This window comes from Leucopleurus acutus, assembly GCF_964270905.1.
Source record: "Leucopleurus acutus genome assembly, chromosome: 21".
NCBI classification, from domain to species: domain Eukaryota; kingdom Metazoa; phylum Chordata; class Mammalia; order Artiodactyla; family Delphinidae; genus Leucopleurus; species Leucopleurus acutus.
The window spans coordinates 17,238,042-17,255,505 of record NC_139163.1 but is presented as its reverse complement, the minus strand read 5'-3'; the positions used below and the strand labels follow the sequence as shown (position 1 = coordinate 17,255,505).

Sequence of the window (17,464 nt, the reverse complement as noted above, 5' to 3'; positions counted from 1 at the left end):
TGCCTTCTACCCACCATGCACTGGGGACACAGCAGTGAAATGAGCAGAGCGGGTCCCTCCTAGCCCCCTGGGGCTGTGTTCTCCGGAGCCAGCAAGCTCGCTGTCTCTCAGCCCCTGCTGTCCCTCCACCTCCACCTTTCAAAGTCCAGCTGCCTTCTACCGCTTCCACCCGCAGTGATGAATCCCTTCTCAGAATTCCTACTGCTCTTGCTGTGAGCAGCGCTTTAGTTACACTCTGATCTTTTCATGTATATTAGTTTTAGCTCCCCAGCTGGATTGTAATATCCTTGAGGGCTACTGGTTTTTTTGTTTTTAATAAATTTATTTATTTTTGGCTGCGTTGGGTCTTCGTTGAAGTGCGCGGGCTTCTCATTGCGGTGGCTTCTCTTGTTGCGGAGCACGGGCTCTAGGCGCGTGGGCTTCAGTAGTTGTGGCTCTTGGGCTCAGTAGTTGTGGCGCACGGACTTAGTTGCTCCACGGCATGTGCGATCTGCCCGAACCAGGGCTCGAACCCATGTCACCTGTACTGGCAGGCGGATTCTTAACCACTGAGCCACCAGGGAAGTCCTGGGCTACTGGTTTTTATTTGCGGTGCTAGCCATCCCCAATGTTGGGTGTGCATAGTTTTCATTGTTGTAGTAGTGTTCACAATAACTACTACTAACCTGCAGTTATATGTAATTAAGATATAATTAGGGAAATACAGTGAACAAGGCATGGCATGAAGTACTTCGTATGCATTTTATCATCTAATGAATGTGTATTGGGTACGTACTTAATTGAGTTAAGGAAGACAGTTTTGTTCAGCTGTTCTCCAGCTGTGGGTCTCAGGGGAGTCCCTTCTGCTCTCTGACACTCAGTTTCCTCATATGCAAAATTGGGAACTGGATTCCTGCTTTTTTTTTTTTTTTTTTTTGGATTCCTGCTTTTTAAGGTTCTTTCCAGTTCCAACACTGATGTTCAATTTCATTTCAGCCCCCTTGTTTCTAGAGAAACTTTACTGTATACTGCGCACAGATTTGTTGCTTAGGGAATATAAAACAAATAGGGCACTATTCGTGCCCCCAAAGTTTTCACCATCCATCGTAATAACAGGAAGCCAGAGGTGTCGGAGGGGTGAGAGGACAGAGCCAATTACATCACTGGGAGAAAGCAGGGAGATTTCTGAGTTGGTTCTAATTAGAAGCTTCCTGAAGGAGGAGAGATTTCCGTTCAGTTGAAAGGAGGCAGTTGAGGGAGTGGGAGTACAGAGCATCTCCTGGCAGAATGGGTGGGCAAAGCAGCTATTCAGCAGAGACCAGAACAGGTTGTGTTGAAGACCAACCAGCGAGACATTCTGCTGCGTGCTAAATTTAAAGTGGTGACCATGCTGTTACTGCAGCCTATCACAGGAGAATCTCGCCTACATCAGAAAAGTATGTGGATCCCAGAGGGGATTTGAGATGCATCCTCAGGTTGAACCCATTTATTTTGGCATCCTCACATGCCAAGGCCACGGTGGGGGAGGGCATCCATCCCGAGGATGACACATATGGGTTCCTAACATAATATAATACAATTAATTACCATGACAATCGGCTAATATTAGTGTTTAATAATAGTAAATATTTATGTCTCCTCATTTCAAAAAGAACCTGAAGGGGTTTGCAAATATATTCGCATGCAACAAGATAAAAATACAAGAGATTAAAAAATGAGAAATTAAAAGAAGAAATAATAGTGTGAGGCCAGAGGAGAAGTGCCCAAAAGCTCTAAATACTTGACCAGAGGTGGGTGCGTGATAGGGGCTCCGCGTCTCAGCAACCAATGCATCCTTTCCTGAAAGGGAAGTTTTTATTTTTAATAATGTAGCACCTCAAGGATTCCAAGCTTGCATTCAGAGCCTTATTCTTATTGATCAAAGAGGTTTTGCTTTCATTCCTGTTGACTGCTATTTAAATAAACTCACGAGAAACGAAAGCTGAAAGCAAGACGCCTGCCCAAGGCTTTGTGGCTGAACTTGTGCGGCTGCGTCGCAATGCACCAGTGATTTTGCTTAAGGAAACCCCAGTCCTGAGGTTGAAGAGAATGTCTTCTCCTTAGAAAATGTGACTTCCTTCTAGGAAAGGCCTTTCTCTCTGCCTCCCCCATCTACCCCCCCCGCCCAACACACTTTTCCCCAAATACACTCTTTTATTAGTCAGTGCCATCTGAGAAAGGGCACTCTGCCTGGAGCCGCTGGGGCTTTATCTGCGAGGATGATGGAGCAGGGAGAGATGGGCGCAAGGCCCCAGCCCCACCGCGCCCCGGCTTTGCTCTTGTTGACAGTGTGAAGCAGCACGAGCGCTACGGCCAGCTGACCCTGGTCAACTCCACCGCGGCGGACACGGGTGAATTCAGCTGCTGGGGGCAGCTCTGCAACGGCTACATCTGCAGGAGGGACGAGGCCAAAACGGGCTCCACCTACATCATTTTTACAGGTAAAAGGTTGGCTGCGTTCGTGGAACTCTTCAGACCTCTGGACCTGGTCCATATTATAGGTTCCCACTGTCTGCTGATTATCAAATAAGTACAATCAGAGCGCTCGCTGTTTGCCAGGCTCTGGGCTCAATGCTCTACAGCAATTATTTCATGTAAGTCTCACAAGAACCCTTCAGGGTTAGTACTAATATCGTTTTTTTTTTTCCAATGGGAAAGTTGAGGTTTAGAGAGATTAAGTAAGTCCTTCAGGTCAGACTGCAAGTAAGTGGCTGAACCTGGATTTGCACCCAGAACTGTCTGGTTCCAGAGTCTGTACCGCATTGTCCAATATTGTAGCCACTAGACATGTGTGACTTTAAATGTAAATGGGGATTAGTTAAAATTAAAGCTAAAAACTCAGTTCCTGGGTGGCACTCGCCATGCTTCAAGTGCTCTACTGGCGCGTGTGGCTATAGCTGTCCTGGTGGATGGCGGGGACAGAGGACCACCCATCATCACAGAAAGCTCCATTGCACAGCGTTGCTGTAGACTTTCGGTCGCTGTGCTCTCAGAATCTCTGATGAGCTCCTTTCCGGAAGCTCCACAGTCATAGGATGCCTGGCTAGAGGCCTCCGCGGGTTTGCCTTTGTGAGTACCGTGAGCTGAGGTTGGGGGTTCCCAAAGGCTGCAGCCTGTGTGGCTCCAATCCTGATGCCTGAATCCCAGTGAGGTGCCTGAAAATATGCAGATCTTCTCCCCTGTAGGGTCAGATCTGGGGTTGCCAGGTGGAACTTGCACTTGGAGAAACGGGCCCTGGAGAGTAGCTTGCCAGCCTCCTTCCTCTGCTGAGATCTCTAAACTCTAGAGTTTGGAGGAAGATGTTCTCCGACAAGGCTCAGAGGTCAGGAACAGCTTTCAGGAATCTTTCAAATGCTACGCCCTAGCGCTGCTGTGGTCCAAGGCATTTCAGGTGAAGCCAGGAGGCTTTCTGAGTGGGCAGGGGCTGCCACAGTGACTTAGGTCTACAACTCAAATGACCTTAGGCTCTGGCCCTTAATGAACGCTTTAGCAAAATCTCATACATTCTCCCCTCCTACCCAAAGAGCTCCTCTCTGGCAATCAGACACACGAGCAGGGTGCTCTGCCATCGTGGAAACACATGCCTCTCATTCCATTTCCACAATACCATGAGGAGGTAAGTGGAAACTACCTAATTATCTGTTTTAGAAATAATAATGCTGATGCTGAGATGCAACAGGGCAAGGTGACGTGTTCCACGTTCCATGACTTCACGTGGCGGAGTAGAGAGTCAAACCCCGTTTTTCTGATCCAGGATCCAATGTTCTTACTGCCTCAACCCACTTTTAAGACAAGGTGATGGACAGATTGACAGGCACACACGAGCTAGCATAAATGGTGTCGTCAGAATTGCTGACAGTTGTTCATGGGCCATCGCTTCTGAGTCTCATTCTGGAATGTGCCACCCAGAAGTGCCCATGGGCCCTTAGTATGATACGACACCAGGAAGCAGCAGTGGAAAAGGCAACTAATGAAGACTAACAGAGCCTGTTGTTCTGGACAAGAACTGATACCACATTTCAAATTGCAGAATGAAAATTCTATGCGGTGATTAGCACTGTCATGTCTTCCCCAAATAGTGGTTTTTGGAGCTGAGGTTTTGAACTGAAGACCTCCCTCAAGCAGACTGTCTCACTAGGGTCATAGGTTCTCTGAGTTCTGGAGGTAGATCCTCTTAACTTACGGAAGCCCTTTTGTGCATCAAAGGAAGGCTGAGACAAATCAATATTTATTTCAACCTTCAAGAAACCTGGATCAGGGACGCGACCTAAAGCGTTGTATCGTTTTCTTATTCCTCGGCACTAGGAGTCCGGTTGGATTTTCGGTATAAGGTTTAGTGATGTGTCTTTTCAGCCACTGGGTGGGTTTGGAAAACCAGGATGGGCTGTTATGGAGGCTATTGGCTCTGGAGTCTTTCAGAACATATGCTTCCCTACCACCCACACAGAGAAAAGTCTGGCATTCATTACGTTTTTATGTTTCCTACGGTTTGATTGCAAACACTGTGAAGCATCTTTTGACTGTGGTTAATTTGTGCAATTTTTGATGAAGCAACTGCCACATGTTATATTTAATCTGCATCCAGGAGGCTCTCAGAGGGTTTTCCCCCCCTCTCTAACTTTATATTGAAGGATAATGTATACAAAGGGAAATACACAAATCATGACTCTACAGCTCAGTGGGTGATCCTCAAGGGAACTGTACATATGTAACCACTACCCAGATCAAGGAGGAGGATATTACCAGCAGTAGGGCTTCTTCATAGTAAAAGGCACAGGCTCCAGTTTACAAATGTAGTGAAACCACATTAACAAGCACTTTACCAAATGTGGAGTTTGTTATCATTTGGAGTTTAGCTTATAGCCTATTAACTAAGTTTTTTGAGTGGGGGGCATATGTGATCTATAATTTTAAATGTAAACTTGAACATACTTTTTTTTTGGTAGATGGAATCTACTGATGGCAAATTTTTTTTTATTTTAAAGGAAATTCAGTATTATTTTTCAAGTTACAATAATCAAATGAATAAAATATTTTATGTAGTACATGCTTAATAAATGCCAAGTGATGAATAAATGAAAATTTGACAGGTTAAATTCATAGATAATAATTTGTTTACTCATTCACATATTCTTCCTGCAGCCTTTCTTACTCCCTTCACTTGGCAAATACATATTTTTTTTCTGTTTGTTAAAGCAACCAGTGTGGTCACTTCTTTCAAAGCATGGATTATAGTACAGGAAGTAAGACCTCATTTTTGTGTTCTGAAGTTCAGATTGTCCCCTTCCACTGGCTTTGCTCGTTGGTTCAGATTCCTCCATAAAACCTTAAAACAAAAGTTGTTTCTGAATCTGACAACCGTACATTCCTTAAATAGGTTTGCTAAGAAGAGACCTTTAATACTATCTGCTCCAGATTCTCCTCTTTACAAATGGGGTTGTTGAAGCACAGAGAGATGAAGTGACACGTTCAAGGCCACACGGACTTATTCTGTGTGCACACAGGGGTGTTAGGGACGATGTTGAGCAAGGTGCCCTCGCCTAGGCCCGAAGGTCAGTTTATCGTGAAGTGGCACAAGTCACCCAGGCTGATGGAAAGTCTTGCAAAAGATGGAGACTCAGTAAGCCATGATTCCATGTTACAGAAGCTGGCGCTCAGAGCTAAAGAACTCTTGGCCCATGGAGACATTTGCTATTGTGTCCAGGAATTCTGTCCCCAACCTAAAAAACAAAAAAATCGTACAACTGGGGCACAAAGGCTAGTGAAGAAAGCCAAGAATAATTGTTTCGGGAATACTGTAGGAAAACATAGGAGACAATTGAATAAATGTTGAGTGTGATTCAGTTCAAAGATTTCTCTTAGATATTAGTGTAATCTCTCACAGAATGATCCAGAAAACAAAGTATTTAATGTGCCGTGCCCAAAACAAAAAACAAAACCGCCCAAACCCAATCCAGGGTCCCTTGACTGTCCTGAGGGATGAATGGATAAACCAGTCCTTACTTCTGTAAGATACAAATGCCATCATCTAGAGCTTAAAGAACATGCAGCGCGATTTCAAAGGGAACAGGAGAAGTGTAAGCAAATGGCTGAAGGTCCCCAGCCCAGTGGCAGCCAAGCAGAGCCCAGAACCTGAGACCAGCGGGTTCCTCATCTGTCCCTGCTTGATTCCCTTTCCATTGACCTTGCCGGGAACGAGTCCTCTGGGCTAAGAGGACACCAGCACCCTCACTGGGCCCGTCTCAGAGAGGCTCTGCTGAGCCAGGAAATTCCTCCCAACGGGCAGATACTAAGCAAGGGCTGTGGGGCTGACTTCTCTAGACACACAGCAGATTGTCCACAGGTGTTAAAGCTGCTCTTAACACAAGGAAATCGGCCTCCTTCCCTGCTTCCTAAGTGGGACAATCCAATGGGCCTGGTTTGGGCTTGAACTAATACCTATTTTACTTCCTTTAAGAAGATGGGAAGTAACATCCTTCTTCCAAAAAAGGAAAAGTATTTTTAAAAATAGCCTTTTCAATTCATAAGGACTCCATTATCCGAGTATATTGCCAACCCACCCTCATCTTTGTGCCCTGAATATAAGAATCCCTTTAAGTGCTCTTACCTTGTTTCTCCAGAATAAATGAGGCTGTGTCTTTCCCTTTGCAGAGAAAGGAGAACTCTTTGTACCTTCTCCCAGTTACTTTGATGTCGTCTACTTGAACCCGGACAGACAGGCTGTGGTTCCTTGTCGAGTGACTGTCCTGTCGGCCAAAGTCACGCTCCACAGGGAGTTCCCGGCCAAGGAGATCCAGGCCAACGGAACAGACATCGTTTATGATATGAAGAGAGGCTTTGTGTATCTGCAACCTCACTCTGACCACCAGGGGGTGGTCTACTGCAAGGCGGAGGCCGGGGGCAAGTCTCAGATCTCTGTCAAGTACCAGCTGCTCTATGCAGAAGGTAAGCCCGCTCCCCTCCAGGGCCGAGATGTGAGTCACTTCCAGCTGGTCAGCATCAGGTTCTGCTGTTCCCAATTATGGAGGGAAATTAGGCACAGAATGCTGTTCTTAAAGGCTCCTCTGCAGCACCACCATTTCTAGAACGTTCTACCTCCTTGCCCGTGACCCCAACGCAACTCCCCCTGACTCCCTTCTCTTCAAGTCCTTGCAACATTCACTCTGGTCCTGCCTCCGTGTGATTGATCATGGGGATCCCAGATCCCCATGTCATCCTCCCGTGCTCTCCAGCCCGAGCTTCGGGCACACGGTCAGCCAGCGAGCAGCTCTCCTACGGCAGCACCACCCGTCACCTCCCGTCCCTTGACAAGTGTTCTCTCGGGCCTCCCTCCCCCGACTTGCAGGAGAGAAAGCACCCTCCCCGGCCCTGTGAGGGAGGAGAGGAGGTGGTCCCTCACTGATGACTCTCCTCCCTCCGAGGAACTCTGACATGAGCCTGGTGAGTGGTCTGCGTGTGGGGTGGAGGGGTCCTGCTCAGGGACCCTGTGATGGGATGAGTGGCCCCAGAGCTAGCTGCTCTCTGAGATGAGAACTTAGGCTCCTTCATGCCCCTTGTTCTCAGCCGTGAGACTTATTCACAAGGCCACAATCTCCAGCACTCTGCTACAAAATAACCCTCTCAGCCCTCCATTAACTACCCTCCGCTGCAGCCATCTCTCCTCCATCACAGCCAAACTCCCTGAAAGAGCCCTCTCGGTGCCCATCCGTCCTCTCCCCTCCCACATGCTCCTTAGCTTTCTCCCCTAAGCTCCACCAAAGCAGCCTTGGCTAAAGGCCCTCCCAGGCCATTAAGTCCAGCAGGCAAGTTTCTGCCCTTGTCCTTCCAGATTCTACTTTGCCTGCATGAGACCCTCTCTCCCCTGGCCCCATGCTCCCCGCTTTTCCCACAGCCTTCTCATTCTGCTTTGCCAGCTCTTTAATTGTTTAAAAAAACTTTTATTGGAGTGTAGTTGATTTACAGTGTTGTGTTAGCTTTAGGTGTACAGCAAAATGAATTAGTTATACATATACATGTATCCACTCTTTTAAAGATTCTTTTCCCATATAGGCCATTACAGCGTCTTGAGTAGAGTTCCCTGTGCTATACAGTAGACCCTTATTAGTTACCTGTTTTATATATAGTAGTGTATATATCTCAATCCCAATCTCCCAATTTATCCCTCCCCCTGCTTTCTCCCCTGGTAACCATAGGTTTGTTTTTTACATCTATGATTCTATTTCTGTTTTGTAAATAAGTTCATTTGTACCCAGTTTTTAGATTCCACATATAAGTGATATCATATGATATTTGTCTTTCTGTGTCTGACTTACTTCACTCAGTATGACAATCTCTAGGTCGATCCATGTTGCTGTAAATCGCATTACTTCATTCTTTTTAATGGCTGAGTAATATTCCATTCTTCTGTCGATGGACACTTATGTTGCTTCCATGTCTTGGCTATTGTAAATAGTGGTGCAATGAACATCGGGGTGCGTGTATCTTTTTGAATTATGGTTTTCTCTGGATATGTGCCCAGAAGTGTGATTGCTGGGTCATACAGTAGGTCTGTAGTTTTTTCAGTAACCTCCATATTGTTCTCCATAGTGGTTGTACCAATTTACATTCCCACCAACAGTGTAGGAGGGTTTCCATTTCTCCACACCCTCTCCAGCGTTTATTGTTTGTAGATTTTTTGATGATGGCCATTCTGACTGCTGTGAGGTTGATACCTCATGGTAGTTTCAATTTGCATTTCTCTGATAATTAGTGATGTTGAGCATCTTTTTATGTGCTTTTTGGCCATCTGTATGTCTTCTTTGGAGAAATGTCTATTTAGATCTTCTGACCATTTTTTGACTGGGTTCTTTGTTTTTTGATATTGAGCTGTATGAGCTGTTGTTATATTTTGGAGATTAATCCCTTATCGGTCGATTCATTTACAAATATTTTCTCCCATTCTGTGGGTTGTTTTTTCATTTTGTTTATGGTTTCCTTTGCTGTGCAAAAGCTTTTAAGTTTCATTAGGTCCCATTTATTTATTTCTGTTTTTATTTTTATTACTCTAGGAGGTGAATCAGAAAAGATCTTGCTGTGATTTATGTGAGAGAGTGTTCTGCCTATGCTCTCCTCTAACTGTTATATAGTATCTGGCCTTACATTTTTTTTTTTTTTTTTACATTTTTTTTATTTTTGTGTATGGTGTTAGGGAGAGTTCTAATTTCACTCTTTTACATGTAGCTGTCCAGTTTTCCCAGCACCACTTATTGAAGAGACTGTCTTTTCTTCATTGTATATTCTTGCCTCCTTTGTCATAGATTAGGTTACCATAGGTGCTTGGGTTTATCTCTGGACCTTCTTTCCTGTTCCATTGATCTATATTTCTGTTTTTTGTGCCAGTACCATATTGTTTTGATTACTGTAGCTTTGTATAGTCTGAAGTCAGCTCCATTTTTCTTTCTCAAGATTGCTTTGGCTATTTGGGGTCTTTTGTGTTTCCATGCAAACTGTAAAATTTTTTTGTTCTAATTCTGTGAAAGATGCCATTGGTAATTTGATAGGGATTACACTGAATCTGTAGATTGCTTTGGGTAGTATAGTCATTTTGACAATGACATGGTATATCTCTCCATCTGTTTGTGTCGTCTTTGATTTCTTTCATCAGCATCTTACAGTTTTTTGAGTACAGGTCTTTGGCCTCCTTAGGTAGGTTTTATTCCTAGGTATTTTCTTCTTTATGATGTGATGGTAAATGGGATTGTTTCCTTAATTTCTCTTTCTGATCTTTCATTGTTAGTATATAGGAAAGCAAGAGATTTCTGTGTATTAAATTTTGTACCCTGCGACTTTACCAAATTCACTGATGAGCTCTAGTAGTTTTCTGGCAGCGTCTTTAGGATTTTCTGCATATAGTATCATGTCATCTGCGAACAGTGATAGTTTTACTTCTTTTCCAATTTGGATTCTTTTTTCTTCTCTGATTGCCATGGCTAGCACTTGCAAAACTATGCTGAATAAATGTGGCAAGAGTGGACATCCTTGTCTTGTATCTGATCTTAGAGGAAATGCTTTCAGCTTTTCACTGTTGAGAATGATGTTAGCTGTGGGTTTGTCATATATGGCCTTTATTACATTGCAGTAGGTTCCCTCTATGCTCACTTTCTGGAGAGTTTATCATAAATGGGTGTTGAATTTTGTCAGAAGCTTTTTCTGCATCTGTTGAGATGATCATATGGTTTTTACTCTTCAGTTTGTTAATGTGGTATATCATATCACATTGATTGCTTTGCATATATTGAAGAATCCTCACATCCCTGGGATAAATCCCATTTGATCATGGTGTATGATCCTCTTAATGTGTTGTTGGATTCGGTTTGCTGGTATTTTGTTGAGGATTTTTGCATCTATGTTCATCAGTGTTATTGGCCTCTAATTTTCTTTTTTTGTGGTATCTTTGTCTGGTTTTGGTACCAGGGTGATGGTGGCCTCATAGAATGAGCTGCCTCTCCCAGGTTTTAAGTGTTGGAGTTCCCCAAGGCACCTTCTTTGTCTGTCCTCATCCTCTTCCTGGGTGTTCTCAACCATAGCTATGCTCTGCTGTGTATCTATTCACTAATCACTCCCAGGGGAATGTATGTGGCCCGGATCTGGGAGTGCAAGCTTCGTGTATCCAATTCTCTCCCTAACATCTGTGCTGAGATGCTTCACAGGCCCTTCCTTGGACTCTGGGCCTTCCTCCCAGGTCTGGTTCTCCAGCTTTCCTCCTCCCAGTGATGGCACTGTAGTTCCAGGGTGCAGGAGCCCCAAACACTCCCGGCTCCTCCCAGTTCTTTTGACTTATTCCATCAAATCCCCCAAATTCTGCTGTTTCTCTCCATCCTACTGCTAAGAGTTCAACTACCATCATCTCTTCCTTGAGCCAATATGAATACCTTTCCAACTGCTCTCTTCCGTGCCCATGCTTTCTCCATCTTCCACACTGTAGCTGATTATAGCTCCAGTTAAAACCATTCAGTGGGTTTCTGCTTTTCCTAGCAGAATCTTCCACGTGGGCTGAAAGGTCTTCTTGCATGGCCAGCCTCTGCCCTCTCCCAGGCTTCCCTAACCTCCCCTCCGGGTCTGTCTGCTGGTGCCTCCCCTTTTTCCTTCAGATTTTAGTTCAAACCTCCCTTAAGGAAGCCTTTCCTGCTTCTCAGACCATCCTGAACCTCCCCAGCACTCTGGGCTTCTCCTTCAAGTTCTTCCCACAACTCAGGTTCTAAACCAACCACACAGTGACCTGCTGAGTGTCTGCCTCTCCCATTAGAATAGAGGCCCCAGAGCTCAGAGACCACGTCTGTCTGGTTCGCTGCCATAGCCTCCACTCCCAGCACGTGGCCTTGCTCAAGGCTGCTGTTACTCGAGTGAACTGAGCCTAATGAAGAATTGTGTCTCTGAAATGCTGTGAAGTAGAAACATCACGCACCCTTCCTACAAATGTCTCTCCCTTTGGTAGATTCAGACTCTCTCCTGTACTTCCTGAGGCCGCACACCTGTCCATCTTCACCCATCAATGGCTCTCCCTCCAGGCTGCCTTCTCTTCCTTCTACTTGCTCTGCCCCCAGTCCCCCTCTTCTCCCTCTGCCTTTTTATTCCCTTCTTCTCCCTCTACCTTTTTATTCCCTTCACGTGAGCTCTTGGCAGACCTTCTGGGCTCTTCTCCTCATTACAAGTGTAATGCCTGGACCTGGGGGCTTCTGGATGACCACCCCGTTCTGGACCACCAAGGTAGAGAAAGAGGAGGTGTTAGAGGAAACCAGAAGTGGTGGAGAGGGTAGGCCCGATGCTAGGTGGGGAGCTGAAGAAAGGCAGGAGTGTTCCATACCTGCCCAAAGAAGAGAACACGTCTGTTGGTTTGTCTCTGCCATGGCCCATGGATTTCATCTCACGTCCCCTGTCCCCTGCTCACTTCCAGTTCCCAGTGGTCCTCCATCAACAACCATCTTGGCATCTGCAAACCAAGTGAAGGGTGGGGATGACATCAGCGTCCTCTGCACGGTCCTCGGGGAGCCGGATGTGGAGGTGGAATTCAGGTGGATCTACCCAGGGCAGAAGGTAAGCACACCCCGGCCTCAGCCAGCTGCCTTACTTGTTTTGTTCCCTCCCCACCCCCAACTCACTGATACGGACTGTAACTTAAAGACGTATGAGAGACGTGTGCAGCTATGGTAGGGCTAAGGCTCACTTGTTTTCTCCTAAGATGTTTCAGTATATTTACAAATGGCTTTTTTTAAAGGACAGGAAAAAGGTGACTGGGTTCCATTAGGCAATTCAGTCAATGTACTCTCTTCGTGTTATTTTTCTTCATGACCCTTAAGGAAGGGGACGGGGCATGAACAGGAAAGGAGGGCCTCCTTCCTTCACCTGCAACCTCAATCTTCAATCTTAATTCTGGGTCAGTTGGAGGCCAATCTAACCTCCTTCTGGAATCCTTCAGTATTCTCCCCTATAAAAGCTGGGCCCCAAAGCAAGGAGCTCTACGTAGACAACCACCAAGTTGGCATATAAATCCAGGCCTTCAAAAAGGTGCTGTGAGGCCGAGATCATTTTAAAATAGACTTCCCATAAAAACAACTCCAGCACATGTAGCCTCTGGGCCTGTTCTGCTCACAAAAATAAACAGCTTTGCTACCAACATGGAATAATCCCTTTGTTGCCAGAAGAGATTTGGCCTCCTAAGATGTACTCACTCGGTAGCAAATACACTTCTGCTTTCAGGGCTCTGATTGGTGGAAAATAACTCCCCCTGGAAAATGGTACTTTTCTAGTACTAGGTACTTGTTTTTAAAAAGTGTTGTTCCGTTTAGAAGACATTAATAATTTTCATTAGAGGTGGGTTCTATTTTTACGTTGCTAATTAGCAGAAAGGGTATTAATTTAGTAATACTATAAATATGACAATTATGTTAAACTAATCCAGAAAACACTACTTATCACCAAAGTTGGAAGAAGCATCTCAAAAGTGACCATCTCACTTTCTAGAAATACGAAGTTAAGTCACCTAGGGTGTCCCGTTACCCATCCTCGGTACAACTTCTCTCCCACTGTAGTCCTAGGACACATCTGACTAATCTTATGTCTCCCTCTCCCAGTCTGAACAATTAGGGGCTCGTATTCATTTACACGGTGAGTGCTTCGGGCTTCTTTTTGACTTTAAGTTCTGTGAATAAGAACCACTGTGCGAAGGGGTGAACGTGGGGAGGGTCAACAGGAGAGCAGTGGAAAATTTTATCTGTATTCTTATGCCTAATACCAGTCCCACATTCTTGGAGTTCCAAAAGAATAAAATTTATATTAAGTAGAAACATTGATGGAAAGGGCAGAAAGAGGGCTTCCCTGGCGGCGCAGTGGTTGGGAGTCCGCCTGCCGATGCAGGGGACGCGGGTTCGTGCCCCGGTCCGGGAGGATCTCACATGCCACGGAGCGGCTGGGCCCGTGAGCCATGGCCGCTGAGCCTGCGCGTCTGGAGCCTGTGCTCCGCAAAGGGAGGGGCCACAACAGTGAGAGGCGCGCGTACCGCAAAAAAAAAAAAAAAAAAAAAAAAAGGGCAGAAAGTGAAAGCCAAACAGCATAATGAAATTCAAGACTGCTTGGAAAAAATGCAGCCTAGACTGACTAGACAGTGTTGAGCTGCGCATACCAAATAGTCTTTTAGAAGCATGTGTTCTGCACTTTGCGGAGGATGAACGGGAGCTGTTTACAGCAGTTGTGGTTTGTGCTTCAGCCCCGGGGGGTGTCGTTCAACAGGATGAAAGGCCCGTGATGATTCAAGACACTTGGCGGCTGATCCACAGAGGGCTGGGCCACACCACGAGGATCTCCCAGAGCATCCTGATCGTTGAAGACTTTGAGATGGTTGACGCAGGTTATTACATTTGCACCGCTCAGAATCTCCGAGGACAGACCTCAGTAGCTACCACTGTGGAGTTTTCCTGACTTGGAAGATGAAGTACAAATGAATTGACGGAAAGCCCACTTGTGTACACAACCAGCTCCAGGGTCCTTTTGACTAGTGCTTTGCCAGAGGCTGATGTCGAGCGCCAAACCCCAGGCCCTGCCTTGTGAGTCAGACCCAGACCTCCAAACTAAAAGGAAGTCACCCGGTCTAATTATAGAAGTGTTAATTCTAGCAGAAAGCATGTATTCTGACTGCTGACCTACATATATGGGTTTCTAGTGTTTATACTAAGAAGGCATATATGTAAACAACTTTATATAATCATTTCTATTAAACGAACAAGTTTTTGTAAAAAACAAAAAATGGGCTAAGTGCTCGTTTTTTAAGTTGGCTTGAAGTACATCCAGAAGGATTTTTGGGCAGCAATGTCTGAGTCAGTACCTAATATTCTCTTTGATATAACAACCACAAAATATGAGAATCTAAAAACAGAGTAATAATATAGTTCAACTATACAACATGAACTATTGTATGACATGAAGGTATCAAAAAATATGTAAACTTTTAAACCACTGCACTCAAAAGTACTAGTTCTAGATTAGACATTCTGTAAGAACCACAGCATGTGTTTTTAAAAGTTTAACTTTTGATATAAAATAGATGCACAGATCAAGGAAGATTCAACTTTGTTTAGGCTTTTTTTTTTACCATCTTCAAAAATATTTAGACTGTAGCTGTTCCAATTTTCTTACCTTATACAGCAGAACTTATTATTAAAACCAGTAAAAATTTATTTCTCAAATACACATAGCTTTGAATTTAGAAAAGAAAAGCTCTAAGTCTAGCTCTGTGAGCCAAATTTCAGCCCATGACCAATTTTGTGGTTGCACTGGAAATTCCTGGGAAATAGGTTAAGAAGGAGACACGATGTCAATTCCTGTGCTGCTATAAACTGGGTAACACTTTGGAGGGTGAAGTATGTCAGAGGATGCAATTCTTCTATTGAATATTCCAGCATTATTTATTTGATCAAAGTAAAATACTTTCCATCACTACAAACTGAGCACAACTACAGTTGTTTACACATCCGTATTTTTATGACGTGCCAACATTTTGCATCCTAAGTGATAACATTTGGTTTGAAGATAATTTTACAGTTCCGTGTTTTGTTTCCTATCTTCTCTCCTGTTGTCTCCCATTCTCTGAAGACATTTTATATTAACTGTGTAAGGATCATTTCCCCAGACACCTAAATGGCATGGAGCACAGCAGGGAACAGCACGAGATTGACCATGTGCAGGGAAAGGATGGCAAACCCAACTTTGGCTAAGGACATTGAGAACAACTTGGAAAGGTGAGCAGAGAGATTCCAGGAGGTGGCAGTGAACCTACGTTCCCATTTATCAGAAACAAACATGGAAGGTTACACACATAATCAACGGTTGGAGGTTAAAAACTTCAGACACAATCACTAGTAAAACAAAAACAAACAAAAAACCATGCATCATGAATATCAATCTGCTTTGTAGTGTATATGTAAATGTCAACTCAAAGGTCCACCTCTAGTAGCCTGAATCTGTTCTTACTATAGCGCTTATCTGTACAGCCATCGAACATCAGTAATGCTGATTAGTAAATACAGCACAAGCTTGACACATGCAGGGAGAAAGAAAAAAGCCACAGTTCTTCCTTCCACCTCCCCCAAAGTCTCAGAAGTGGGGGAGGTAATAAGTGAAGTTTTGAAAAGAAATTGAAATGCAAATTGGAGAAGAATTGTACAAGCCACATTCTTCTCTCATCAGCTGGTCATTCTGCTACCTTCCCAAGGACAGAAGGACTCCTCAAAGGTACGTGGAAGTTTAGCATTATCTCCAGAGACTGTTTTATTCTATATCAAGGTGCTCATGTTCATCCATAAGCACTGAGTCCTATCTTTCTTAGTTCTGCGAGCCAATGACTCCTTTTCATTCTTTAATCTCTCTAGGATTTCCCAAATTTTATACTGTCGGATCCAGGCCTTGGTCTATTTGGAAAGTGGTTCAGCACCTTGAAGATGAGCTGGCTCTGGAAAAGCATATTCCTTGTCCCAGAGAAAAAGTAGGAAGGAGGTAGAAGGTTTGCTTTTGTGGCTCTGGATGGGGGAGAAAGGAGAGGGGGGAATGGGGATAGTGGGAGAGAAGCAGCCAGTTGAAATCACTGAGGATAGCTCAGATCAAGATAAAAATAAGGCAGAAAGCAATCCATGGGTACTGCCCTTTCTTTATACACATTTTTTTAAAAGCAAAATTAGGGTTCTACGTTTGCTCATAGCCTGAGAAAATGGATTGTAGTATTTTACGCCCACATGGGTAAGTTTAAAAAATCTAGCTAGTTCCAACTGACATGGCTGAACACTGAAAGGCTGCCCACAAGTTACTCTGAAAGGATGCAAAGCATGAACAGACGTGGGCAAGTCAGAGCTCTTTGTGTCTCTCCCTCTCCCCCCCCATGGCAAAGGGCTGAGCAGGGTTGGTGGTAAAGAATTCTAGTTCTAGCAACTACTGCTCTTTCTTCTATGGCTTTTGCAGAGATGCATACACTGACTATTTGATTAGCACATCTCTAGACAGACTCAGCAAAGGAGGCAGCATCAGACACGTGACACTCGGTTACATCCACTTCATTCACACATCCCCAGTCAGACCAAAATGTAAATCACAAGAAGGTGTCTGTGGTGAAGAACGTTACAAAGGTTATATAAATCTTTATCTTAACAGGCCCCTGAGAGTTTTCCCCTTTATGCGTAGGTGAAAAAGGCAACGAACAAGATCTTCTCGTTCCGTAAGTGCTTTGTGCAACAGCGTCCACGTAGATCCATTCCGACAGCATCGTTTGGGGAGGAGTCTCCTGGACCGAGTCGGACGTCTTCCTCCAGAGTTCTGGTCTTGTCTGGAAGGGGCCGGTTCGGGCCATGACTTTCCAGTTCTAGGACAGGCTGTGCGTGTCAGCAAAGGTGGCTCCAGCCCCGCCCCCTACCCCCACGATTGTGGGTGGGTCAGTACTGCAGAAACGCAGTCTGTCTCCAGCTCCCAGGAAGGTCATCTGGGCGAGACGCTGGGGCTGGGGAAGGAGCCGGAGTTCCGCGGTGACTGGAAGGGGATGGCGGGTGACGTGGGGGACCTCTTGGGGCTGCACAGGTCCCCGTTGTGCAGCTTCCACAGCAGCTCCTCGTTCTCCATGGAGAGGCGCTTGTTGACTTTGGACTCCTTCTCCAGCGACTCCTGCAAGACGGCCTGCTCCGTGGAAAGTTGCCTGGAAGACAAAAAAAAAAAAAAAAAAAAAAAAAAAGCCAGAAATCCTGTGACTCTGATTGCTTCTTTCTTTTTTTTTTAAAGGTTGAAAAAAATCTTACTATTTTAAATTTGAGAGCCCCAAATGATCTCTTTGGAATAAAAGGAGCTACCGTGCATGGGTACTGGGCTGGCAGAGAAACCCGGGAAGTGTGACCTAGAGCCAAAGAAAAAGCTGCACTTTGGGGCAATTTCATAGTAG

General features: G+C 44.9%; 2 protein-coding genes across 7 annotated transcripts in view; one reads left to right on the top strand and one right to left on the bottom strand.

Moving 5' to 3' along the window:
* Positions 1-14,073, top strand: part of PDGFRL (platelet derived growth factor receptor like) — a gene marked incomplete at its 5' end in the record, with an annotated part of 46,897 nt that extends 32,824 nt beyond the window's left edge. The window contains 4 exons of the mRNA XM_082863815.1: positions 2,308-2,459; positions 6,670-6,963; positions 11,951-12,090; positions 13,783-14,073. Coding sequence (XP_082719941.1) covers positions 2,308-2,459; positions 6,670-6,963; positions 11,951-12,090; positions 13,783-13,971 — 775 coding nt within the window. The 3' untranslated portion in view covers positions 13,972-14,073. The remainder of the gene's footprint in view (positions 1-2,307; positions 2,460-6,669; positions 6,964-11,950; positions 12,091-13,782) is intronic.
* A 731-nt stretch (positions 14,074-14,804) lies between these two features.
* The window catches only part of MTUS1 (microtubule associated scaffold protein 1), a gene marked incomplete at its 5' end in the record, with an annotated part of 159,161 nt that continues 156,501 nt past the window's right edge, over positions 14,805-17,464 (bottom strand). For 4 of the 6 annotated variants that reach the window (XM_082863767.1, XM_082863768.1, XM_082863769.1 and 1 more), the window contains one exon: positions 14,805-17,224. In XM_082863767.1, coding sequence (XP_082719893.1) covers positions 17,011-17,224 — 214 coding nt within the window. In that variant the 3' untranslated portion in view covers positions 14,805-17,010. The remainder of the gene's footprint in view (positions 17,225-17,464) is intronic. The other 2 variants (XM_082863771.1, XM_082863772.1) reach the window with 1 other exon arrangement.